The sequence below is a fragment of the Polistes fuscatus genome, unplaced genomic scaffold (assembly GCF_010416935.1).
Source record: "Polistes fuscatus isolate 324 unplaced genomic scaffold, CU_Pfus_HIC Scaffold24, whole genome shotgun sequence".
Classification (NCBI taxonomy): Eukaryota; Metazoa; Arthropoda; class Insecta; order Hymenoptera; family Vespidae; genus Polistes; species Polistes fuscatus.
Genome location: NW_025113101.1, coordinates 671,644 through 698,102, shown reverse-complemented (window position 1 = coordinate 698,102; position 26,459 = coordinate 671,644). Strand labels below are relative to the sequence as shown.

At 37.2% G+C, this 26,459-nt stretch overlaps 3 protein-coding genes across 8 annotated transcripts in view; 2 read left to right on the top strand and 1 right to left on the bottom strand.

The window, feature by feature from the left end:
- The first annotated feature begins 422 nt into the window (after nucleotides 1-422).
- LOC122518345 (rab11 family-interacting protein 1) lies at nucleotides 423-5,886 on the top strand. Its single transcript, XM_043637230.1, has 7 exons — nucleotides 423-730; nucleotides 2,509-2,547; nucleotides 3,116-3,362; nucleotides 3,808-4,186; nucleotides 4,260-4,555; nucleotides 4,637-5,090; nucleotides 5,184-5,886. Exons 1-7 carry the CDS (start codon nucleotides 700-702, stop codon nucleotides 5,358-5,360), a joined length of 1,623 nt encoding a protein of 540 aa, XP_043493165.1. The 5' UTR covers nucleotides 423-699; the 3' UTR covers nucleotides 5,361-5,886.
- Nucleotides 5,887-6,430: 544 nt separating this feature from the next.
- Nucleotides 6,431-9,407, top strand: LOC122518344 (dnaJ homolog subfamily C member 2). The gene is made up of 5 exons (XM_043637229.1): nucleotides 6,431-6,540; nucleotides 6,847-7,122; nucleotides 7,247-7,631; nucleotides 7,712-8,816; nucleotides 8,919-9,407. The coding sequence occupies exons 1-5, from the start codon at nucleotides 6,486-6,488 to the stop codon at nucleotides 8,967-8,969; spliced, it is 1,872 nt and encodes a 623-aa protein (XP_043493164.1). The 5' UTR covers nucleotides 6,431-6,485; the 3' UTR covers nucleotides 8,970-9,407.
- A 7,989-nt stretch (nucleotides 9,408-17,396) lies between these two features.
- The window catches only part of LOC122518340 (muscle calcium channel subunit alpha-1), a 51,071-nt gene continuing 42,008 nt past the window's right edge, over nucleotides 17,397-26,459 (bottom strand). For 2 of the 6 annotated variants that reach the window (XM_043637217.1, XM_043637218.1), the window contains exons 36-43: nucleotides 26,330-26,431; nucleotides 26,170-26,262; nucleotides 22,779-22,897; nucleotides 22,552-22,695; nucleotides 20,948-21,249; nucleotides 20,134-20,883; nucleotides 19,634-19,767; nucleotides 17,397-19,547 (exon numbers count right to left, since the gene is read on the bottom strand). In XM_043637217.1, the coding sequence (XP_043493152.1) occupies nucleotides 19,101-19,547; nucleotides 19,634-19,767; nucleotides 20,134-20,883; nucleotides 20,948-21,249; nucleotides 22,552-22,695; nucleotides 22,779-22,897; nucleotides 26,170-26,262; nucleotides 26,330-26,431 (2,091 nt within the window). In that variant the 3' untranslated portion in view covers nucleotides 17,397-19,100. The other 4 variants (XR_006304057.1, XM_043637221.1, XM_043637219.1 and 1 more) reach the window with 4 other exon arrangements.

Genomic DNA, 26,459 nt, shown 5'->3' with positions numbered 1-26,459 from the left:
TAGTTAGTCATCTTTAAAGACAGAACAAGTTCATAAGAATTTTTCACGCGTTATTCGTATCTTATCGACGATCCAAGTAACGACTAACCAACAGACTGTTTACTTATTTTACATATACAAACATTCTATGCATACGAAAACATGCGGTTTCATTGTAACGACGAAGGAAAGGAACATTCGGAACGCACTGTTACTCGACTGCTTGTCAATCTTACGAGAGATAAATTCGAATCCATGAACGAGACCGGGTCCGAATTTATCTCGGGCCGTTCCTGGGATGGCAGCAAGTGCGGTCTGCGCGAAAAGGGATGCGCACGAACTAGCACGCTGACAGATCCGAGAGAGAGAGAGAGAAAAAAGAGAAATAATAAATGGAAGAGAGAGAAAGAGAGAAAGTAGACGTAGCGGTTGTTGGAAGGCATCGTAAGAGTGTATAATCGTAGTTGGTCGTAGTCGATGCCACCGTACGGTACGGTCAGCGTGTTTTATACTTTTAAACGTGCTTTTACCGCAAACCCCACTCTCGCATGGGTGTTGAAAAGGAGCGTCTCGTAGAATGCCTTGTAAGAGACACGGAGGAACGCGCGTTGTGCGTATTTTTCGGTTAAATAGACAAAGATAGAAAGAAGTCAAAGTAAGACAACAAGTTGGAAACTTAACGTATTCAACGCGACAAATCCGCCAGTGATTAGACCAAAAATGTGGAGTCCTACTCACGTACAGGTGACAGGTAAGAGTCACGAATGATACGTCATAAAGTTTGAATAAAGTGCTTATGACTCGACAGGTGGCTCGGAGCAAGACAGAGATAGATACATTTCTGAATAAATAAGAGGAATAAAGAAGGCACGAAATGAGAAATGGTTTACGAACTATATACCGTAGATTAATAGAACGCATAAGCCGAGTTACGTGTTTGTCCTCGTCGAAATGTAGGCGAACGAAACCTCTTAAGTACGACCACGTTGCGACTCGTGGAATGCGTTTAGAAAGCCATTCTCGTCTCTTTTTGCATTATAACTCTCCTTTCGATATTACAACGATTATATTATTCTTCCTATAACGTTTCTTTTTCAATTTTTTTCTAATAAAGGAAATAAATAAAAGTACGACGGCGCACCTTCTCCCGCGCTTCTTGCCATTCGAAAATGCGCGCCTCTAATCTCGTTCGAAGGACGAGCAAACGAGCAAACGTACAAATTGATATCGTCATTGTTTTACTTGGAAACTTATAAACGACTATATTTAACGTCGTGTTATCGTTGTACACTGACATTTACATTATACGATTAAAATGCATACATATATGGGGAAACGTTGTAACATTATTATAACTTAGGATGCATCGCGTACGTAATTTTTAGAAAAAAAATAAATAAACATTGTCGAGAGAAGAAATATCGCAAAATAGTTAAGCAAATGTTTATAATATCATCTATGCTTTGGTATGGAGAGTTTGTGCTCGCTACGAGTCGGCAGGTTCGAGCTAACGGTTTCACGCTTGAGATGCACAAGGCTGTAGTAGAGAGGTTTTTACCAGCTGTAGAGACGAGAACTTTAACGCGAGGAATATATGACGAGAGTCAATTATCGCAGCCATATACGTTAATGTAGGTGTGCACGTGTATACATAGGTATAATACGGTGATCTCTTCATGCCAAGATGGCGGCACGGTTTCGCCGTTTTCTCAATGCCTTAATATCCTTCTATAGAAAATAGTCGTGTGAAAGCTCGCATAACGCTACCCGATGTTGCTCCCCTTTTTCGCTCGTATATACGGACCGCTAACAACTCCCTTCGATCAGTAACGTACTCACCTGCACACAACAACTCTTTCTTTTCCTATTGAAATATTTATAGGTTAAAAACCTCCAACTTTCTATTCGATTTTTATCGTTCACGCGTTTAACATCAATTAAAGAATAATTTCATTTGTTTCTCTTTCATTTCCAATCGTCAAAATTGAATTAGATGTAACGTTTTCGAAAAATCCTTCGTAGGGCCGAATTTCGTTGTTACGGCCCTGGACGCACGAAGCGTTAAAAAATGCACGCTTCCAACCTGAACGACATTTGACCGATGGGACGGCTAAGTTTTTTCTTTTTTTCTTTTTCTTTTTTTTTATGGACTTTGACCCATTGACTTGAAAAATTTAATCGTGAAAGAATCCTAAGGGAAGATAGTAGAGTATACTTTTTGATTTTTAATCGAATTTATTCCAAAGAGAAAAACGTATTAACGGATTCGTTTTCTCGCTACAAACCTAGATAAATTAACAGGGGCGTACATGTATACTTAATTGGGGCGGTAACCGATACGCGTACAAACGTAGCTAACTTTACCTCTAACTTGCCGATAAGAGTGAACGCGATACTGTTCAGAAAGTTATAGAACGAACTGGTATGCAGCTGAAGAAAGTCATGCGGTCGTAAAAAAGTTTAGAATATGGTAGGCAGAAATAATCATTCGATCAAAACTAACGAGAATAATTTTGATTTTGTTTGCAGTTCAAAAAGCGAAAGGACTATTGACCAAAGGAAAAAACAGTGAGTATGAAAAGAGACCACAACAAATATGTTTATTTTCAAAAGAACCTCTTTGTTTAATGAGTTTCGAGATCATATTACCGATATAACAATCGGACAAATAATGCGTCAGCGTAATCAAATTTCGTGCTAAACGCGAATTAATTACGCGTTAGCGCTTTGATGACTAATTATTGTCATCTGTCTTGAACTTGATTACGGCATAACTGACCTAATAACGTGCAAGATTTTTTGGGGTTAAATATTCGTCGTTTACATTTATTCATAGCTTAGGTAAGCACGCGCTCTCGGTTTTCTTCATCGTTTCAAAGTAAATATTATTGCAACAGAGGTAAGAATACGTAAAACTCGTAACGGTCCTACGTAATTCGTGCTATTTCGCGAGAAATCGAGGTTCCTCGAGTTATGTTTTACGATGGTAAGGAGACTCGACGAAATAATGTTGAAGAGAACAAAACAAATGTGAATAAAGTATAATTCGTATCTATAGTCTATAGTTGTTTTCATTAATTAACCGGTCAATTGCCCGTCGTCCACCCACGTAAACGTTTAACCTATGTTGACGCAGAGACCAACGATTGCTTCGTGACGATTGCCCTCGGCAAGGAAAAGTACCAGACGTCGGTGAAAGAGAAGGCTTCCAAGGACGTGGAATGGCACGAGGAATGCGAATTAGCCATTCCAGAACACGGAAACACCGCGGAAATCGTCCTCACGGCATTGCACCGCAACTTCCTTGGCGTAGATGAATTTCTAGGCACGATTAGCATTCCCTTATCGAGTTTCGATGTTTACGAGAGACCCAAGAATAGATGGTACGTAATAAAGTGAAACTATATTGGAGATGGATTGATTTTTCCTGAAGATACGCTTGCTTGCTTTCACCGACTACCTTGCATATATTTTCGCACGAGTTGAAAAAGAGATCGGCCGATGCAATTCAGCTAGGATTATTCGGCGCACATAGATACATGCATATAGATACATATATGTATGTAAGATTAGATCTAATATTAAAATTGAGCACACAATAAGAGTTAAGAGACGAGCTGTAAAGTAGAGACCACGGTTACGTTGGACAGAAGCCAACGTAGTACGTGCGCGGCATATGCATACGTGATGCACATAATGCGAGATGCACAAACTTGATATATATTAAAGAAAGGGAACAAAATATTTGTCGACTTAATTTTACTTTCTCGTATATCTTAGATTTCGTATATAAGCTTTATATATATACATTGTTCTTTTTTCTGTTAGGTATACGTTGTGCAGTAAGCCAGGAAAAGAAAATACGAAAGAAAGAGGCGAGCTCGAAGTGAGGATTGGTTTTATAGTGAAGGCTGGTAGTTTAACCGATCTCACGAGAAAGGAAAGACACAAAAGTTCTCTCGGACAATTGTCGACCGCGGCTCAGTCCATCGGAGGAAGTTTGTTGAGTATAGGTAGCATTGAAAAACGCAAGGGATTGAAAAAGTTGGCCAAGTCTATAGGTAATCGAGTCAAAGGAAAGAGTAAAAATAGATTGGATAAAGAGAACTTGGATGAGAGGGAAGAAGATCATGGATTTCGAAGGACTAGACAAGAACCCGGAGAAGCCGATCCTGGTGTCATCAGCGAGGACGAGGACGAATTTACGGTAAGCTTAGATGAAATAATTAAAACTAGGATTGAAATGTTAGCCATAATGTTTATCGTACGATTTCTTTCAGTTCGACGATCTTTCCCACAAGAGTTCGGCCTCATCGTTGAATGCACCTGTCGCTACTATAAACGGTGCGAAGAAAAGCAACAGCGTGACGTCGGTCGAATCCGCTGGTTCCTCCGCTGGTCGAAATAATCTCGGTCACGAGATACAGCAAACGGCACCTATCACGATCAACGTGGCACCCAATAAACCACCGCGTTTCGCCACAAGTTCCTCGACCACATCCTTGTCCAAAATCGACGATCAAAAAGACGAATGGGGTCTGAAACTTTACGGGAAACAACCTAATGCTTCCAAGAGGTCAAATCATTTTTCATATACTTTCTCTTTTACGTTTGTTATATCATCGATTCTACATTTATTTTCTTTACCCCGTTACAGATGGGAAAATAACAAGCTGAATAATCCAAAGATTCTGATAGATGAGGCGAAGGACGAGCGACCGGATCGATCGCCAGCACCCTCGCCGTCGCCAACATCCAGATTTAGAGATGCTCCAGAACCTCCGAGTCCAGCTCCGCGTGAAATAATTCAAATTAAGAGCAACAAAGAGGAAAAGTCTTCTTTGATCAAAGATAAATTTTCCAAGGAAGATAAATTGAAGGATAAAAGAGAGGAAAAGTTCCTTACGCGGAGTCCAAGGGAAGAGAAAATCTCTAAGAAAGATAAGAAGAAGGAGAAGGAGAATAAAACCAAAGAAATTAACGAGGATAATCATCCTTCCTCCTCGGAAAGGATCATAATAGGGGGGGAAGACGCGTTTAAGGGCGAACAATTATCGAAACATCGACTACCCCATGAAATTATTTCTCAATTTGACGGAAAATCTAGAGAAGTATAAATATATTTTCATCGAATGTTAATGATTGTTGTATTTTACTTCATTTTTCTATCAACACGTTCTAATTATTTGTTTGTGTTTGTCTAGGATTTGATAGAACTGACGCTACAGCTTCAAGCAGAAGTAGCAGACAAAAAGAAACGTATGGTAGATTTGGAAGATTACATTGATTCTTTGTTGTTACGGGTCATCGAGTGTTCACCACGTTTACTGCAGAATCCATTTCAAACGCAAAGACGTTTATCGTCTCCTGGACATCAGTGAAAATTCACGCGTGTTTCTTCCAATCGAACTGATATTATCTTTGTTAAATAATTTCATTTTATTCCCAATGTGCGAAGCGCCTTATTATTATTATTATTATTATAATTATTATTATTATTATTACTATTATTAATATCGTTCAATCATTCGACGTTAGAATGTTCGTGCTTTTAACTTATTCCCTCGTGATAATCATTTAGCATATATAGATTTTAGATTATTTGCACAAATGTATGCGTCGTTAAGTTTTAGTAGTATCAAACTAAAAATATTATTATATGTCTTTTACTTTGCCGTTAATATCGTGGACGTAATAACGTCTAAGCATGTTTTAAATATGTTCCAAGCATTTTCCCGTCTTCCCAGCATAACAGAACATGAATTGATCGAAGAAATCAAATTCACGTTTTATTTTAATACGTATGTCCGTCCGAATGAACTTATTGAATGGAATGCCAATACCTATATAACAGATCTTTATATTCTGAATAAATTATATGAAAACACAATAGTAGAAAAAGAAAAAGAGATCAAACTTTTCATTATTTTTACATGTACAGAAAATAAAATAAAAATAAAAATACTTGTGCCTTATAAATATATATATGTATTAATAAATTAATAAATATATATTATATTAGAATATAATATTAATATATATAATATTATATATTAATATATTAATATATATATAGATATATAAAATATCTCTATATATATATATATATAGAGACATTTTTTGTTGTACAAATTTCTGACACCCTGTATATGTGTCGACAAGATCTAATAAATGTTAAAGTTTACATATAGTTATTTAATCAATTTAGAAATTATATGTATCATAGCTGCGTGAAAATCAGAAATATTGTTACAATACAAAAGAAACATTTATACAATATGAAATAAATCTATAAAAGTAGAAATAATTGTATCGAATAACGAAATGATATTTGTCGATATTTTTTGAAAGGTGAAGAACGATTGGTAGCACTGGATCTCGAACAATCGTAATGCAACCGCTCGTTTTATCGAGTATGTTCCTAGCCTGAAAATTTCGTTCCCATTATCCTTTTTTTCGAAAGTCATTTTAATATTACATTCTTCGTGATATCCTGTAGTTAATTAATGATGACGGATGGAACAGCAAATGATGACCCTAATGCATTTAATTCTAAACTCGGTGAGTTATCGAATTTTTCCTCATCTTTCCTTTGACACCGGCCTTGATAGGTTAGGTTTACTTAGAAAAATCTTTTTAACATAAGAAATCCTTTTTTCTGTGTAATATTTGCATTATTGTTTAATCAGTAGTTTAATAGAATGCGTTTAATTGATTTTTTATACGATTTATTATTAAAAGTGATTGGAATGAATAAATGAATGTTAGTTCAATAAGTTTGATTGAAACTGATCAAACTTGTTATATGTGCTTTACTAACTGTATAGAATTTTTGTTAATTATATTGTAAAATTTGTTATTATACAGATTCTTCGGAGAAGGTAATGGTATCCACAGCAGGACCAGTGGTTTTATATTCTACGGCGCAAGCTTGGAAAGCTCAGTTTCATCGCTGCTTTGCACCATACACAGTTTCAGAATCATCGGAAGAAGAAGAAGATCTGTCTCAGTATGAATTCGAAGATGACCTCGAATATTTAAGATCGTTGGATCCAAAGGAATGGAAAGATCAAGACCATTACGCAGTGTTAGGCATAGGAAAACTTAGGCACAAGGCTACTGAAGATATTATTAAAAGGGCTTGTACGTAAAGACAGTTCAAAGTATACTCTATAAATGAATGTAGGTGTTATGTCGTTTGCAGATACCTAATACGCATAATAGTTAGTGATTTATACTAAATCTATATCTAATATGTGAATTGCAGATAAGCAGAAGATATTGAAACATCATCCGGATAAGCGCAAGGCATTGGGAGAAGAAATACGACCAGACGATGACTACTTTACTTGCATTACTCGTGCATGGGAGACTCTTGGAACAACTGTTAAAAGAAGAAGTTACGACAGCATAGATCCTTATTTTAATGATGATTTGCCAGACGAGAAGGAATGTAAAAATAATTTTTATGAAATTATGGGAAAAGCATTCAAAGATAATGCTAGATGGTCTACCAAAAAACCAGTCCCACTTTTAGGTGGACCAAACACACCTAGAGATAAAGTAGAAAAATTTTACTCTTTCTGGTATGACTTTGATTCTTGGCGGGAGTACTCGTATCTCGATGAAGAGGATAAAGAAAGTGGACAAGAGTAAGTAGTAAAAGTAAACTTTTGTTTCTTATCTTTTTTCTTTGCGTATATTGAGCATACTAAAATAAATGATATTTCAGTCGAGATATGCGCAAGTGGATCGAGAAAAAAAATAAAGCAACGAGAGCGAAACGAAAGAAGGAAGAAATGACAAGAATACGTTCGTTAGTTGATATGGCTTATAACATAGACCCAAGAATAAAGAAATTTCAACAGGATGACAAAAATAAAAAAACAGCTGCAAAGAAGGCAAAGCAAGAAGCTGCGAAAGCTCGACAACAGGAAGAAGAGAGAATAGTTAGAGATGCTGCGGAAAAAGAAAGATTAGAGAAAGAAAAACGCGAATCTGAGGAACGTGCAAAAATGGATGCGTTGAAACAAGAAAGGGAGGCACAAAAGAAAGCACTCAGGAAGGAAAGAAAAGCGCTGCGCGACTTTTGTAAATCTAATAATTACTTTGCTGAAAGTTCAGCCGAAAGTCTTAAGCACATGGAAAGCGTAGAAAAAATATGCGAATTGTTTAAACTAATTCAGTTGGAAGAAGCTATGAAGAAGCTACAAAGTGGCGGTAGAAATGCATTCCTCCATCTGGTAAAAGAAACAGAACAAAAGATAGAAGCAGAACGTAGAGCTGCTATAATAAATAATGATACACGAAATACACCGGAGAAACAGGTGAAAGCTCATACCGCTCCGTGGAATGAAAATGATTTGCAACTCTTAATAAAGGCTGTCAATTTATTTCCTGCTGGTACAAATCAACGTTGGGAAGTAGTAGCTAATTTTATTAATCAACATAGTACCTCATCCAGCAGCATAACGCGCGACGCCAAAGAAGTTTTGGCAAAAGCTAAAGACTTACAATCTACTGATTTTAGCAAATCGAGCCTTAAGGAAAGAGCTAATAAAAACGCTTATGATAATTTTATCGCAGAGAAAAAAACCAAAGAAGGAATCGAAGAAAGAATGCCAGCTGTAACTGAACGCTTGGATCATCCTCTTTCCAATGGAATATCTAGCGATGCTAAAGATGTCAAGAAGGAGTCTCAAGCTTGGACCCCTGTGGAACAAAAACTTCTTGAGCAAGCATTAAAAACTTATCCCACAACGGTCCCCGATAGGTGGGATCAAATAGCAGGATGCATACCAACTAGAACGAAAAAAGAATGTATAAGGAGGTATAAGGTATATTTCTTTTTTAATTTATTACTTTGAATTAACTTTAGCCACGTTTAATGAACAATCTGTTGTATTTTTGTTTTCTTGTTTCTTTGTTTCTTTCCATAGGAACTCGTGGAACTCGTCAAAGCGAAAAAAGCAGCACAAGTCATGAAATAATATTAACTCTTCTTAAGATGAATTTCTTTGTAACTTATTCATTCTTAATTATGACCATTTTCTATATCATTTCCACCTTTCCATTGTAGGAATTTCAGTTGAGGATGAATATTAGATATTATTGAATTCCTGCCAATGTACATTACGGTGCCTTGCTTGGACCTACATACACACGTGTGCGCAGCATAGAAATCGTTGTAGTTTTTCATTGTCTTTTTAATTTCGTTCAAATTTATACTGTTTGTGAACATAGGAAATTCCTTGCACCGTTTACTTTTAATCCAACGCATCGCATATATAATTAGAAACTAACGAATGGAGAATCTTGAGTCTCCGTATTAATCATTGATACATAGGTTTTTGTTTGCGTTAATTCGATTCGAATATCGTGTAAGTAATGTAAAATACAAAATACTTAGATGGTCCGTAGATGAAAAAGGAAAAGAAAAAGAAGTAATTACTTTATAAATAAAAACTACATTTTAAAAAGCGCATTTTACTAATTTCTGTTCATTAAATTTCGATTGGAAAGGGTTAATCTGCGATTATCCAAACATAAGATGCTTGAAATCCTTATATTTTAATTTGACACATTTTTGACAACAACATCAACAACAACAATTTCTGTGTTAGTTTTTCTCTAGGCAGCAAAATGCTGCTCGCTCGGTCTCTTCGTATTTTTATCGTCTCTCATCCATTATTATTATTATTATTATTATTATTATTATTATTATTATTATTATTATTATTATTATTATTATTATTATTTTTTTTATTATTATTAATACTATTATTATTATTATTATTATTATTTTTTATTATTATTATTATTATTATTATTATTATTATTATTATTATTATGTTCGTACAATTTGAACAACATTACACCCACGGAAACATAGTTGAAAAACAAACTAAAATGATGCTTCTTTCTAATAAACCAAAAGAACGGATCTTCCATAGAATGAAAGAATAACGAATACGAATATACGAATTTTTTTTTCTTCTTTTTTAATTCTAGATCTTCCCTTCTTCGTAGATTACTTTTTCCTTGTTCGCCCTTCTGTATAGCCCAGTGAACGCGGGCCTAAGACGGACTTTTTTAGCTAAACGCGTGCATCTTTGTCCTAAGGGTAAGTTGACGACGCTGAATCGAATGGTGCTAATTTTATTGCAATATAATACCGGGTTCTTGAGAAAAAGGGTAAAAAAAAACAGTAAAAAATAGTCTTATCTTAGAATCTAGGCATTTCCCGAGATTGCCGAAGATTGCCGAAGATCCTTCGTTTGTGTATTAGTGCACACGGACGCTCGCACGCACACTAGCTCGCTCGCGTGTAAAACGCGACGGAGGGATAAGCTTGCTTTCTCCCACTCTTACAATTTTTTTCCCATCTTCAATCCAATTTTATTCGCTTATTTTTGCAGATAGGAAGATAAACCATAGAACATTTTTAGTATTTTTCAATTCTCTACAACTTTTGTTTGAAACTTTTTTCGATTAAATGCCTAGATTCTAAGATGAGACTATTTTTTACTGTTTTTTTTACCCTTTTTCTCAAAAACGGCACTTTCCACCTCAAAAAAATTAGCACCATTCGATTCAGCGTCGTCTATTTACCCTTATATCAAGTTTCCACCTTCTTTCCTGAGATATGAAGGAAACGGCCCGCGTTGACTAGACTATATAATAGGTAACATATATCGAAATACGCATCTCGATTGAGATACAACCGATTGATTCAGTGATTCATGGTCTTCAATATGGAGAATGCATTTAGTAATGCAAGCACGGCTCAGGTCAACGCTACGGTTAATCAGGTAACAAGATAAATTTTGTAAACTATTACTAATTTTGTGAGATATTTCCAATTTTGTTGGATATTTTCAATTTTGTAGACTTTTCTCTAACAATCGCCTTTTCTTATTTTTTCATAAAAATAAAGTGATTTTTTGTAATGAAAAAACGCGAAGGAAAGAATAAGGCTGACGCCATTTTTCTTTGTTCAGGAACTTCATAGAACTTCGAGCAACACGATAGTTAAATATTTACATACTAATTATAAGTCCGAAATGTGGTCTGTGGGTTCTCATTCAGTTCATTACATAACTTCTAATTTCTCTATAACAATAATTTCTTACGAAAATATGTTTAATACCACCGATCGTCGAGTTTACGCTTTCTTTTTCTCTTACTTATTTCTTTCTTTTAATTTTCATTTGCTTTCTAACCCTTTGCGGTCCTATGTCGAGTATGAATGGACTTTGCTTTTCGTTCTAGCGCGTCCTTTGTCGAGTGTGACTTGTTGGAATAAAATGGCGCTCGGTCCGCTAAGGGTTAATGTGATTCGAACTGAAAAACGTGGTTTGACGATCGGCCGTTGAAAATGATCGCAACGACCGTTAAGAAAGGGCGTTCATACGTTTTTTCGAGAAAAAAAAAGAAGAGGCAATTGAAATTTTTCAACAAATTTCGATACCAGGTATTCACATTTATAATTGTGCCCATAATTATGAAAGTGATCTAAGTGAAAATGAAACAAACAAATAAGTTTATCAGTTATTTCACACCACATTATTTTAAACTCAATGAATTCAATGGAATTCATTCAGTGTTCAAACGTAATCTTTTAAATATCTCCAAACAAGAGTTACACGACTCAGATCCACTTTCATAATTATGGGCACAATTCATCGTTCGTTATTATTTGAGTAGTTTGAAATATTTCTTTCATATCAAAAAGACGGAGAGGGAGAGGGAGAGGGAGAGGGAGAAGGAGAGTGGAAGGAAATGAGGGAGAAAACTCTAGCGAAAGTTCGAAAAATGGCAGCACTTGTCTGTCGAACGATGACGATCTCTAATGGTGGTTCTAGTTCTCGATGTATTCCAAAAGTATATCCAAAGATCGAGGTGGTTTAATTTATATGAACGCCCTAGTAAAACTTTGAGGGATTGCAACTTTACACAATTTTTATTACATATACATGTGTGTATGATGCGTGCATATATCTTATACGTAATACACACATACACACACACACAGACACACACACACACACACACACACATACCCTTTACGCTATAAGGACGTAAAGTTTTTTCTCACGTCTCAAATATGAGGGGTGCGTTCCACTAAGCGCTCAAAACGATCACGCTCACGACCACAGTTTTTCCCGTTCCACTTACCTATGAGCGTTACTGTCGTAAATTCAAGTGGAATGGACTATGGTATTTTCTCAACGCCCACTACGACCCACGTTTTCAGATGGGTCGTTGTGTGGAACGACTAAAGGAGCATTTTGATCGTTGTGAGCGCTTTGTGGAACGCACCCGAGAGAAAGTTTAAGGGACAATGTCATCGAAGAAGAAGCGTGTGTGTGTGTATGCGCGTGTATGTGTGTGTGTGTGTGTGTGTGTATGCATCTCGATGCTAAATGATTATATTATCACCATTTATCTACGATTTTTTCACGAAAATGTTCGGACGATCGTCCACGTTAGACTTTTCTTCCGAGTATATCTCGTGCTTCATCGTTATTAACAATAATCTTGTAAAGTTGTGCTTTTAAAAATGACGCCGATACGGTCGAACTTCTTTTCTCATTGCGCATTTAAATGAAATAATAGACCCAAAAAGGATTTCGATCGTGAAATAATACGACGAACAACGATTATTACAATATATCCGACAATTTTTGGCGAATTTTTACGAATTTTTCTCCCCTCTAATAATAATAATAATAATAATTATAATTATAATTATAATAACAATAGTAATAATAATGATAATAATAATAATAGGGATGAAACTTTCATTTTTTCTAAAGTTCTCCACGATTCTCTTATCGTACCCCAGGCGTGCGTATTTCTTTTTTCTTTAAAACGAATATCAGAGGAACGACGCGATTCTTTTCCATACTTTTTCTTTCTTTCTTTCTTACTTTCTCTCCGTATATTTTTCTACTAGCGAAAATCACGAGAATACGATTCTATTATACTTTTAGTCGTATCAAAAATATCTAAATAATAGAGGATAAATATACGATGATGCGTTTCGTCTGATTTCGGAATTATTTTGTGCGATCTTAGAAAATTGTGCTTCGGTTTATAAAAAAACAAAACTTTCTACCCGATTTGTCGTAGATTCAAATCACGTTGTGATTAAGCAATAAATTAAAAATAAAAATAGAAATAATACTATAGGATCCGTATCGCGCCTTCTCCTCTTATTATTTTTGACGGTGGTTGGTTGGGGGTGGGGGTGTGGATGGAGGGTGAGGATTGTAGGGAAGAAGAGTCCTCTCTCAGCGTCGTATTCTTATCACATTTAAAAACACAGTCTCTTTCTATCGGCGACGTAAAAAGTCATCTCGTTAGCTATCTAAACAACATCGACGATTACGAATTTTACATTTGTTTATTTATTAGAAAGTTTAAGAGAAAAACGTTGTGTCACGCGCGTTAATCTAATTTTCTGTATAAACTTTTTTCATTTTTCTTTTAAAGATAGTTTAGGTATAAAAAGACGGTTATAGACGAGTACGAGATTATTAGAAAGATGTCCAAAAAACGGATATACGAAAGATTTAAGTGTATACGTATATATGTGTGTGTATGTATGTATGTATGTATGTATGTGTAACAAGTATTTATAAAGCAGTGGACTCGCGATTATCCTAGGACTAACATAAGTTTCGTACTTCGTTTAAATACTTCGTTCCTCTTCGTTCTTTGAATATTTCGTATTAATCGATCCTTCGAAAGGTCTCCCAAATATTACATAACACGCTAAAGAGAATCGTGGAGACTTCGACGCCCGTAATCTTTCGATCGTCGTAGCATCATTTTGTTATTCTCCTGGACATCGTCGTAAAATCGGTACAATAAATAATATACTATAGGGGGAGTAAAAGAAAGAGAACAAAATAGAATTTATCGAGCTCTTGTGCTAATGGGGGGAAAAAACAAAATAAATCGAGTAAGGATTAATTACGAAAGGCACTAGACAGGATTGAATCGCTTCGACATTCACCAAAGGATATTGTCCAGAATTTTGTAAAGCGAGTTCTGAGTGGTCCAACGATCGCAAAGATTTAGAATAAATATTATTATTTGTTATTTGTTCCATCCGCTTCTCTATATCTCTTTCATTCTCTATCTTATCGTTTTCGCGTATCTTAATATATCTATAAGATGCAATAATAACATGCAACGTGATGATAATAATACGAAAACCAAGAAGTTCATCGCAATTTCGTGAAAATTATTTTATATATATATATTTTTTTTTTTAAATGTACGATGAGAGATTCGTTGTTAATAAGGTACGAAAAAGAAAACACACGTTCGAGAGATTAGGAAATGACACAACGATCTTCGAAGTTAACACAACGCCGATTCGTCGTTGGCGATCGCAAGCAACGTCGTCGTCGTCGCGTCCAAGTACTCGATTAATCGATCCACATATATTTTAAATTGCATCTATATATATATACATATTGTAGGATTCTATTGTAGGATTTATCCAGCAGGACCCACCTGTAAATCTTTCCACGAATGCTTATTTAAGTATTTGGCATAAAGGCGTTCGATCCAACAATATATGTTCCTGTCAAAACTGGAAATCCGCCATTGCTAGCAGTTTCTAGGCATTGTCAACAATACAAAACACTTTTAAACAAAGTATCTTTTGTTCCCTATCGTACCGGAAAAGTGGGTTTAGAACGAAATATTTTATACCTGCATTCTATTCAAAGTATTATGTTCAATGTTTAGGAAAAGTTTGTAAGAAGTTTTATTTCCGACTTTGTCAAAAGGCATTTTGCATTGTTGACAATGCTTAGGAATTTTTAGCAATGGTGTATTTCCAGCTTTGACGGTAACATATATATACGTATATCTAACATTATGCATCGTCGGGCCAATGAAAATAAATGGAGCATGTTGGCGCGCGTTCGTGGATATTCTTGTTGCACTAATAACGCGATTAACATCGATTGGATGCGTTTAAACGAATTATCGAATGCGACATTGCATCGTTTCTCTTTCTCCGATCCTTATTTTCTATTTTTCTTTTTACACTTTTTTTTTCTTTCTTTTTTTTCTCTTTTTTTTTCTCGTGTCTTCCCTTTTATTTTTCTTCTCCCTTCACTTTTCTTGTTGCGATAGGTAATAATAATAATTAAATGGTACGTAATTAAATAGTAATACGTATTCTTTTTTCTTACTTGGGTGCGCAACGGCGATGAGACGCGAGAAAACGATTTTAAAGTGATTTGATTATTAAATCCGATCTCGGATATTTTATTTCTAAATCGAAGGAAAGAAAAAAATTGTGTTATGCGCGTTTGTGCTCGGTTTTATACCAAGAATAATTATAATAATAATAATAATAATAATAATAATAATAATAATAATAATAATAATAATAATGGCTCTAGAACATCAAATCGCGATTATTCGATATTTTTTTTCTTTTTTTTTTTTTTTTTTCCAGTTAAACTTTGTGCGTCAGAGGAAATCGGAGCGAATCTTTTTCTTATTTTTTTTTTTCTCTCGTCGAATGATTTACATTGAAAAATCTGCGATATATCTTTTAATCTTTACGCCCATATTTGCTCATCAATACTTTTCTTCTTTCTTTACTCCTCTTCCTCTTTATTTTCTTCCTTCTCTTCTTCTTCTTCTTCTTCATCTTCTTCTTATTCTTCCTTTCGTTTTTGTCGAATTAGACTATTTGGAAGTCTATATACAGGGAGTGTTATTTAAAATCGTGTACATTTACGCTTACTAGATTTTTCCTTGAAAATTATTAGCATAGCGTGCTTAAGATTAAGATAATCTATAGAAGTAAATACATTAGTATATATTTATTACGTATTTAATAAGTTTAACTTGAAAGCATTATTTTATAACAAGAGAATTAGGCAAATACGAAAATAATGTTGAGAAAACGGCCGTTGCTAAAAATTGTACCCGTTAGTATAACTGTAAAAACAGGAGACAAATACTTGGCTTTTTCATATCTAACAATTGGTCATTTTTTAGTATAAGAATCAATTGAATACCGATTAAAGTAACAATAGCACGAAGTAAATTCGTTTAAAAATAACATATACTTCGAATAAACAATTTCGATTTGATATTCTAATTCATTATTGGGCCAGAAACGCTAAAACAAATGTATTTTAGTTGAAATAATTATAAAATATTATTAGTGTATACATTAGAGTAACCTGTGCATCTCAAATGATTAATAATTTATCGAAAGAAATGTGTATTATTGTTTAAAAGCACGGAGTATATGTTCAACGCATTCTCCTAGCTCGAAATCCACCGTTAAATTGAGTCATTGTCCTCTATAAAAATTCTGTTGTTAAATGTTGTTTACACGACTCTCCGAAAAAAGGAAATTCTATTTATTACGAATAATTATCTCGTTACACACATTAGCAACGTTCGAAAGGGAATACAAACAACATTTAACAACAGAATTTTTATAGGGGGCAATGGACTCAGTTCAACGATGAATTTCAAAGGGAATGGTACACAGATCATATACTTCGTGCTTTTAAACAACAATACACATTTCTTTTGATTAATTAACAATTATTGTTATTGTTTAAACACATATATATAAGCATTACACACTTTGAATATTTAAATAATTTCGATGTGAGTGATAGTTCTTTTCGATGAAAATTTCCCCCACCGAAGTCACCACTGCACAGAAACGTTAAAAAAAAATGTACATTAGTTTAAACAATTATTATTGATTCGATTACTCAAATTATTATTGATTGGATAAATTATTCTCTTCATATACATGCGCGTAACGTTTGATAGGGCACATAAACAACATTTAATAAAAGAAATTTTACAGACAAAACAATGATTCACTTCAACGGTGAATTTCGAACGGAACGGTACATAGATCATACATTCCGAGTATTTAGACAATAATAGACACTTCTATCGATTAATTAACAATTATTTTAATATTCTAACACACTCTACTTATATTTCAGATTATTCAGTCACATATATATATATATATTAATTTAAACATTACATATTTATTAACATACTTTGAATATGAAATAATTTTGACTCGATTTTTTATTAGACGAAAATTTTACCCTCGAAGTCATCACCGCGCAGGAACGTTGAAAAAATCTTAAATATATAAGTAAAGTACATTAAAGATTATAATAATAATTGTTAATTAATCGTAGGAAATGTATGTGTATATTTTCGGTGCACCGTCTTCCTCGAAATCCACCGTTAGAATAGCTCATTAACCCCTTATGAAAGTTCTTTTATTAAATGTTGTTTATATGACTTTCGGAAGGTATAACTTTTAATAATAAACAGGGTGGCTTTTTATTTTCGGATCAACCAACTGTCGAATATGAAAAAGTCGAGTATTTCCTTCGTTTTTAAAGTTACACCAACACGTATAATTTTTAATGACGACCCTTTTTTCATACATTACTTTCGTATTTATATTTAATTCACTTGTTATATATAAAGCTTGCGAGTTAATCTCTATTAAATATGTAATTAATATATATTAATATATTTATTTCTAGATTGTCTTCATCTTAAACACACAATACTAATAATTACCAAACAATTATTTCATTCAAATGTTGTACGATTTGAAACGATACTAACTGTATATGTATAAGAGAAGAAGGCTTTCGTATGCTCGAACGCGTACGAGAGTGTATCTGTGTGCGTGTGTATTGGCGTGTGTTTTTTCTAGGTCGAAATTTTTCCTTTTTTTTTCGAATACGTAATACGAACGTTCCATACTTTTTTGTGTAAAATCTCTCGCGCGCTTCCTACAATAATCGAATTATTTCGCGACTGTATTTTTCTTTTCTTTTCTTTTCTTTTCATTTCTTTTTGTTTTTTTTTATCGGCCATTCATCGTATCGCGCATTCTCTTTAATAATACGCGCGCAACATATATATATGTACAGTAATAATAATAATAATAATAATAATATCTATTTCGCGTTACAATATCGTAGTGTACAACATACTCGGCTCGTAACTCGTCATAATTTCGCAATTATAGTCGTACTTTGTCTATGTTGATAAAAGTCTTCTCTGGTCCGAAAGAAGTTATTAGATACTTAGGCACTTGTTATATCATCTAGAATAATCAATCCATCGTGCAAGTAGCGACAATGACTTTTTTTTAACCGTACTAATAGCGATTTTCTCTCTTAACAGTGACTTATCTTTTTTTAGAACTTCTATCGATGAGGACGAACAATAATAATAACGAATAACTAACGATAGTTATAACGATATTTTAAATGGTAGATAATAATATATAAGAGAGACAATAAATGTGATGGCGATGACGATAAAAATTATAGTAACAATAATAATAATAATAATAATAATAATAATAATAATAATATATGCGTATAATATAGCTCTATTTATACCGTATTAATGAAAGAGAAAAAAGGAGAAGAGGAAAAAAGATCTGTCTTCCTCTTCTTCCTCCAGTTCTCGGACGGAAGTCCGTTGTTGAGGTTCGCGGATCTCGGCTGACTGATTTCGAGTCTTCGAATACCGAGAAAAAAATAAGGAGGACGACGAAAACAACGTTCGTTATGTTTAAACATATACGTAGGAAACGTTGTACGTCTTTAAAGCGATGTCAATTCCCACGGAAAATAAAATTCTTATATATTTTCGTTCGATCAGCTAGCTATCGTTTTCTCGTTAGCTTAACGATAAGAAAATAAAAGAAAAGTTTAGGTAACTATCTAACTCGCGATCCGTGATTCTGTGCATCTTCGAAAATCTAACTCGAAATCCGAAGGAAAAGTGGACTCTCGTCGATCGATCGATAAAAATATTTGGATAGTAGAAAAAGGACTTTTTTTGGGTAGCGTGGTACACAACGAGTCGCGTCTCGAAAGAGGGTGAGATGATCGGTGAGCAGTATATCTTTCTGTTTGTCTTCAATTTGTGACTATCCGTCTCCCCCTATCGACAGAAAATCGAACGACTCGCGACTTTGACTGGTCCGAAAGGAGGACCGTTCGAATTCGAGGCTACGTAGACGGAATACTCTTAACGAAACAATCGTCTTCTTCCTGCTGCTAAGAGGGTGGCTGATGCTGCTGCTGCTGTTGTTGTTGTTCTTGAAGATGGTAGCTCGGCTGATGATGGAACGTTCGTTGCGTACCACTCGGTGGTTGCTCTTGCAAAGGTTGATAACCTATTTCGATTGGCTGCGTATACGCGGGGTTCCATTGTTGGTCCATGCCGGGCTGTAGTTGTTGCTGTTCTTGTTGTTGATGCTGCTGCTGTTGTTGCTGCTGCTGCAGTTGCAACTGCAGCTGCTGTTGTTGTAGTTGCTGTTGTTGTTGCTGCTGTTGTTGTTGTTGATATCTGAAGGATTGACTACGTCTTTCCTCCAAGAGCAACTGATGAGCCGCTCGATCCATCTCCTCCCGCGTCATGTCCAAAGCCTCTTGCATCTCGCGAGACGTGTACCTCACGAATTCTGGGTCGCAATACTTGCCCAGTCCCTGTTCAACGAGTACCTGTACGCGGAAAGAACGCAGATATTTGGGTCGTTAGTGTTCTTCGAGTCGAAAAGCTAGGAAACTAGTGGATCAAAATAACTCACCCGTCCTACCAAACTCTCGGCGCTTCCGATAACTTCAAAGTTCGGCTTTCGGTCGGCAGGACTGCCAGGTAAACTATGGGTAAGCCGTTGTTCGGCTCCGACGCTTCCGTTGCTCTCTCCAGCCCAGGATGGAACTAATGACGGGTTATGGAGCAAAACAATGAAAAGGTTAACACGTATCGATTTCAAGGGGCTACTATCTCGAACTCTTCGATGCTGCACGTCGCGCGAGTCACGCGCCAACGACAAACCACCACATGAACGGACAAATGTGTTATTTCAAGCGTCAAAAAGAGAGAAAAAGGATAGATAGAAAAAAAGAAAGAAGGTGTTAGTCGAAACGTCCAAAGTACACAAAGGGAAATAGAGAGAGAGATAGAGAGAAAGATAGAAATAAAAGAATAAAAAGAAATGACTAAATGTGCGCGTGGTTCGAGCGGCTGCGACGAATCGAAGGCAGGTTCGAAAGGTAGGAACACAGTGTAAGGTTTGCGCGTCACCTCTGCCGTGGAAGGAGGCTCGGTGGGAGAAACAGGACTCGCAGACGCGCCATTGACGCGAGTCGACGTTGGCGAGGAAACTAGCCACGGCGATCGCTTGGGTCTGCGCCATTTTGAGGCCGTTCGCGAGGCTTCCGATGGTCGCTCCTGCGGGGTCGGTCGGCGGGTCGGTCGGCGGGTCGGTCGGAGGGTCCGTCGGAGGGTCGCTCGGAGGGTCGCTGGCGGTCCCGTCGGCCGCTTCGGAAACGGCCTCGCGACATCTGCGGAAACTGGAGGGTGCCGATTTTCCCCCGGTGTCGCTCTGCCGGCGCGACCTCGTCCCGAACGTGAAGCTGGGTGGTCTCGAGGGTGCTGCCGTAGCCCGCGATAATAGACTCTCAAATTTCCGGATTTGCATCGTCGGCTTAGGCCGGCGCAACATCGGGGTCGCCGCCGGCGTCGGCCTCGGCCTCGGCCTCGCCCTCGCCCTAGCCCTCGCCCTCCCGCCGCTCTCTTCGACGTTACCCGCTGGCGGCGATGGTAAAGGTAATTTAGCGGTTGGACGCGCACCACCCTCGGAATCGTTCCACGTGCCGGAATCGCTGGTGGTGCCGCTCGCGATCGACGATTCCTCTTCGTCCTCCTCATCCTCTTCTTCGTCCTCGTCCTCCTCCTCTTCCAAATCCTCCTCCAACTCCTCTTCGTCCTCCTCGTCGTCTACGGCCACGCTCGTGTCCGGTACGAGATCGAATTCGTTGTCTTCTCGCATTTCTAATTCGTATTTCTATCGTTTAATTTAACTATCTCTAAATCGATGAGCGACAAGATCTCGTACCGTGATTGCTCCAGACGGCACAATCGACGCAGCAGCCCCCCGTCGCGTAGGTATAGTAACGATTGGTGCCATTCGAAGAGGAAGCCGGACTGGTCGCGGTAGTCGAGGAGTTGGCGCTCGTTCCCGTGACAGCTGTGACGACGACTGTTTCGGTGACGGTGGCGATGATGGGATGGGGGGTCGGGCCGGTGCTGCTGCTGGTGCTGATGGTGGTGGTAACGGTGCCGCTAGTACTCTGTCCAGGTATCCTTCGTGGCGGAGGGGTGGGTGGCGTCAACTGCCGCTCGACTCCGTCCTGAAGACTGCCATCGAGAGCAGTCCATCAAGGATACACGCACGCAAGCCATATGCACGCACGCAGGCCGGTGAAAGAGAAAACGGGCGAAAAACCATTCTTTTAGTTACGTTTTACCAGTCCCTAGTGTCACGAGCCAAGGATATTAAGTACCGCGTACTCGACCCCGTCTAACATCTCTTTTGGGAGACGCGACGATCCGGTCAGGCACGCTTCGTAATATAGAATAAGTATATCGGATCGAAAGAGAACAGCGCAAACCGCATGCGATTATTTGCATAGCCAGTTACTGCATGGTTGAGATGCGACGCCGCTAATCTTCGATTCTTTCGATCGAGCTTAACGTCTCTTCTTCACCGGCAGAACTTGGCCTCGCTGATTTTCTTCACCGATTGTCTCCTGACTAATTTCGTATTTAATAACAAAATCTTTTTTCTCGTTTGCTCGTTGATCAGGAGACAATTCGTGGTTGATACTAAGGTTAATAAAATATATATAGATAGATATATATATATATAATATATGTATAAATGATAAAACGGAAAGCATGCAGGCGCGGCAAGCGAGCAATGCAGTTTAATCAAATAAAAGCCAGCTACTAGTCGCAGACCCCTAACTTGTCTTACCATATTCGCTATTGGGATGAAGATAGTTACCGCTACCCGGTCCACTGAAACGTACGACAGTAAACAGAAAAGCGTAGGACGATGAGAATACCAATGATTACGTATCGTCGACGCGCGGAGCTATGAAACTTGCTAGAGGCGAAAACGATAACGCGTGCACGCAAATAGAGAAGATTCATTGATTCTGCGTACGAAGCTAATTAGGCGCAATGACAACAAAAAATAACAAAAATAAAAATAATCATCTTTCTCGGATCTTGCTAACGCGTTTCAACGAAATCCTAATCTCGCGACTATGTACAATCATATTTGATCTAATTCCAAAACTAATTTTATTCGGGACGAACAGCTATTAGCTCATTGTTTCTTTTGTCAACGAATTTGGACCGAAATCAATCGAATCGTATGTAGTAAGTCGTATGAACATCATTCATGCACTAATTACATGACGCGATATCGAGAGATAGCGAGAGAGAAATAGAGAGAGAGAGAGAAAGATAGAGATAGAAAGAGATAGATAGAGATAGATAGATAGATAGATAGATAGAGAGATGTATCGTTTTGAAAAATAATAAATGCGTAAACCACTGATGACGGTGACCGACACGATGCCTAACAAAGAAACAGGACACGCGATTTGGCCGCTCCGGCGAAAATAATATTTTCGCTGGTTCTTTACTTACCCGACCATTTTGTAAGAACTATGATAGGTTGAACGTTGCGTGGTGTTGCCAAATACGGCAAGAGGTCTCAAGGGAATATTTTCTTCGACCCCCGTTAGCCTAGGATCCATTCCCATTTGGTTCATCGCGCTATCGCTTAGACCACTGCAAGTAAAAAATCGAAAGGATTGATAAACTATAGAAGATTTATATCGATATTTCGTTTGTTAAAGGTTAGGAGGACTCACCCGGCTACGTTTGGCACGACTTGATGAGATCTCGCAGTGATTTGATTCGGAGCGTCTGGTCCGACGCCCCTCTGCAACGAGGGATACGCCAGAAAGTCTATGGAATTTGATGGGGAAGCCTACAAAGGAAAGAAAAGCACATAGGAAACTTTAACCCTTTCCCTGCGAATCGCACAAAAAGGAAAATTGCTCTCTTCTTGATGGTCAACAAATCTTCGTGGAAAAAATTGGGTAACTATGAATAAGCATATCATTATTGGGATATTAACTCCGCCTGCATGATCGATGGGAGCATCGAAATCAGCGATCATGTTGCCGGTCCTAAGCCCGGGAAAAGGAGGAAGGTTGTTGGATCAGGCTAGCTCCCTACCCAACGTAAAAAAAAAGAAATTTGCTCAAAGAGAAGAGTTTTTGCCTCGGAATAGGACGGATTCAAAGATGACGACCCAAGCAAGAAAAAGGACAAAGAGATGGAAGAAAAAACACATAATGCGTCTGTGGCTACCTGGAACATAAAATCACTTAATAATAAAGATCAAGAAACCCTGAAAGAACTGAAGGACAATAACATCGATATTTGCGCCTTACAAGAAACCAAAAAGAAAGGCAAAGGGCAAATACAGTACGACGACTACCTAGTGGTCTATAGCGGAGTCGAAAAACAAATCAGGGCAAAAGAAGGGGTAGCCATCGCAGTATCGAAGAAATACCAAAATAACATAAAAGAATGCAGCTACGTATCTTCGCGTATCTTAGTTGTAAAAATGGAAGCGGAAGGCCAAAGATTAAATATAGTATCAATCTATGCACCCGAGGATAATAAACCGAAAGAAGAAAGAGAAGCCTTCTACGACCAACTACAAAATTTAGTCGGATCATTACCAAGTAACCAACAAATGATAATCCTTGGAGATTTTAACGCCTGCATCGGAAATGAAATAATACCTGGAATAAAACAAAGGTTCAACGAAAACGTGTTAAATGACAATGGAGAACTAATGACACGGCTATGCACATTTAACGAGCTAAGGATTAATAATACATTTTACAATCATAAGGAACACTATAAATTTACATACAGCAACACCAGAGGCTTCAGGTCTACAATTGATTACATTGTTACCAACAGATACGTCCAACCAAACCAAATATTAGATATCAGGACGTTAAACTCCGCGAATGTAGGAAGCGATCATAGCCTGCTATTAGCAAAAATAAGAATGAAGTTTAAACCCCAAAGAAATCTTGCACGAGCAACTCAAGAATCGAAAATAAACATCGAGTCACTATGGAACTTATCAACCAAACAACTATACGAGAACAGGTTGAAAGAAAAAATCGAAAAAAACCCAATAAAAGAAGAAGATAACATAAACATAGCCTGGAAGAAACTAAGAACCAACATTTTAGAAGCTGCATATGAAGCCCTGGGAACACGAACTGTAAAAAACCGGGCTAGAATGATCAAAACTCCTTGGTTCCGCCCAGAGATTAAGGAAATATGCAGAAAAAAGAAAATGGCATACCTTAACTATAGGACATTAAGAACACCTGAGTCATACGAAACGTATAGACGAATCCGGAATCAAACAGCGACATTAGTAAGGCAAACAAAGCAAAATTATTGGGAGATTTTTTCAAAAAGAATGGAGAGTGACTTCTATGGACTCCAAAAACAAATCTGGCAATTTATTAGAAATCAAAGAAAGGAGATCAATAAAATGATAGAAACAAACCAGATCACAAAAGAAAATTGGATTAACTATCTAACAGAGCTCTATAAATCAGAAGAACCTCAAACGGAACTAAATACGCCAGAAATAATAACCAGAAGCGACATACAAATTGAGCCCAGTGATGTAGAAACAGCTATTCAAAGACTAAAGAATAGGAAGAGCTCAGGGCAAGATGGCATCCAAAACGAGTTAATAAAATATGGTGGCCAACGTCTCACACAACAACTAACATTCCTAATCCAAAAAATACTATGCCAACACAAAATACCTGACGAATGGCGCACTAGCACAACTATAATTATGTTTAAAAAAGGAGACAAACAGCTGCCTACAAACTACAGGGGAATAAACCTTTTAAACACTTCATTAAAACTAACAACAAAGATTATAACGAATAAAATTAACAGCTTAACGAATCTAGAAGACGAACAGCAAGGATTCAGATCAGGCAGATCGTGCACAGACGCGGTTTTCATCATAAGACAAATAACAGAAAAATCAATTGAATACAACAGGCCAGCATATATGTGTTTCATTGATTTGGAAAAGGCATTCGACCGAGTGCAGTTAAAGGATGTTATACACCTCCTTTATAACCGGCAAATTCCGAACAATCTTATCAAGACCATAGAGGACATCTATAGAAACAATAAGATCCAAGCAAAGATAAATGGCGCCTTGACTGAACCGATTGATGCAGATCGTGGTATCCGACAAGGGGATTCCCTAAGTCCCCTGCTTTTTAACATCATCATGGACGAAATAATAAGAAACGTAAGACTGCTAAAAGGATATAAAATGGGCAGTGAAGAAATAACCATCCTATGCTATGCTGATGACGCTGTATTAGTGGCCGAAAATGAGGATGATCTACAACGTCTACTACACCGATTTAACTGCATAGCCAAATCATTCAACATGAAAATATCGGCCCAGAAAACAAAATGCATGACAACATCAAAGACACCGTTAAGATGCAAACTGGAAATTGAAGGGAAGGTTATTCAGCAGGAAATGAGATTTAAGTACCTAGGAATAGAAATCTCAGGATATGGTGATGTTGAAGCAGAGGTAAGAGAACAGACAATGAAGGCATCCAGAATAGCGGGTTGCTTGAATGACACAATATGGCGAAACAAAAACATTGACACAGAGACCAAAGCAAGAATTTACAAGGCAATGGTAAGACCTATTATGTCACATACCGCAGAAACTCGACCAGACACGGCGAAAACGAAACAGTTATTAGAGACAACCGAAATGAGAGTTCTTCGCAGAATAGTTGGTAAAACACTACTGGATCGAGAGAGAAGCGAAGATATAAGAAGAACATGCAAAGTGGAAAACATCAACGAGTGGATACTAAAAAGAAAAAAAGAATGGAACGAACACATCAATAGAATGGACAACAGAAGAATTGTCAGAATTGCACGGGATAAGTCACCGGCAGGCCGCAGAAGCACGGGACGACCACGAAAACGATGGTGCGACAATTTAGCAGTGCAATAGGCAGAAAAACGTCGTTACGGAACAGGCAATTTGCCTAAACTAAAGAAAGAAGAAGAAGAAGAAGAAGAAGATTATTGGGATATTGTTGAGATGACAAATGAACCTAGCGTCCAAAGATGTAAGTACTTTTATTTTTTTTTGATTACCTTGGAGTTGATTTTGAGCGACCTCGCTCTATGGAAGCTGTGATGTCCTTTGCGCATGCTCGACCAGACGCTACCAAACAGCGAATGATTTCTCTGTAAAAACATAATTAATAATAAATATTCCCTTTTTTTATTTGTTTATCGAAAAATATTCGCATACCCTGTGCGTAGGTTCCGGATTGTCGTCCATAAGTTCTTCCAAATTACCAGAGATCGCTCGTTTCAATTCGGGACCTGCCTCGTGCAAAGTTCTCAAGCCAGCCTTGAATTTTAGAGAAAAAAAAAAGACA

Excerpts from the sequence above, each read along its gene's own strand:
- LOC122518345 (XM_043637230.1), top strand. The coding sequence starts at position 700 with ATGTGGAGTCCTACTCACGTACAGGTGACAG. Across the intron at positions 731-2,508 it reads TACTCACGTACAGGTGACAG|TTCAAAAAGCGAAAGGACTA; the intron begins GTAAGAGTCACG and ends TTTTGTTTGCAG. Across the intron at positions 2,548-3,115 it reads ATTGACCAAAGGAAAAAACA|AGACCAACGATTGCTTCGTG; the intron begins GTGAGTATGAAA and ends ATGTTGACGCAG.
- LOC122518344 (XM_043637229.1), top strand. The coding sequence starts at position 6,486 with ATGATGACGGATGGAACAGCAAATGATGACCCTAATGCATTTAATTCT. Across the intron at positions 7,123-7,246 it reads AGATATTATTAAAAGGGCTT|ATAAGCAGAAGATATTGAAA; the intron begins GTACGTAAAGAC and ends TGTGAATTGCAG. Across the intron at positions 8,817-8,918 it reads AATGTATAAGGAGGTATAAG|GAACTCGTGGAACTCGTCAA; the intron begins GTATATTTCTTT and ends TTCTTTCCATAG.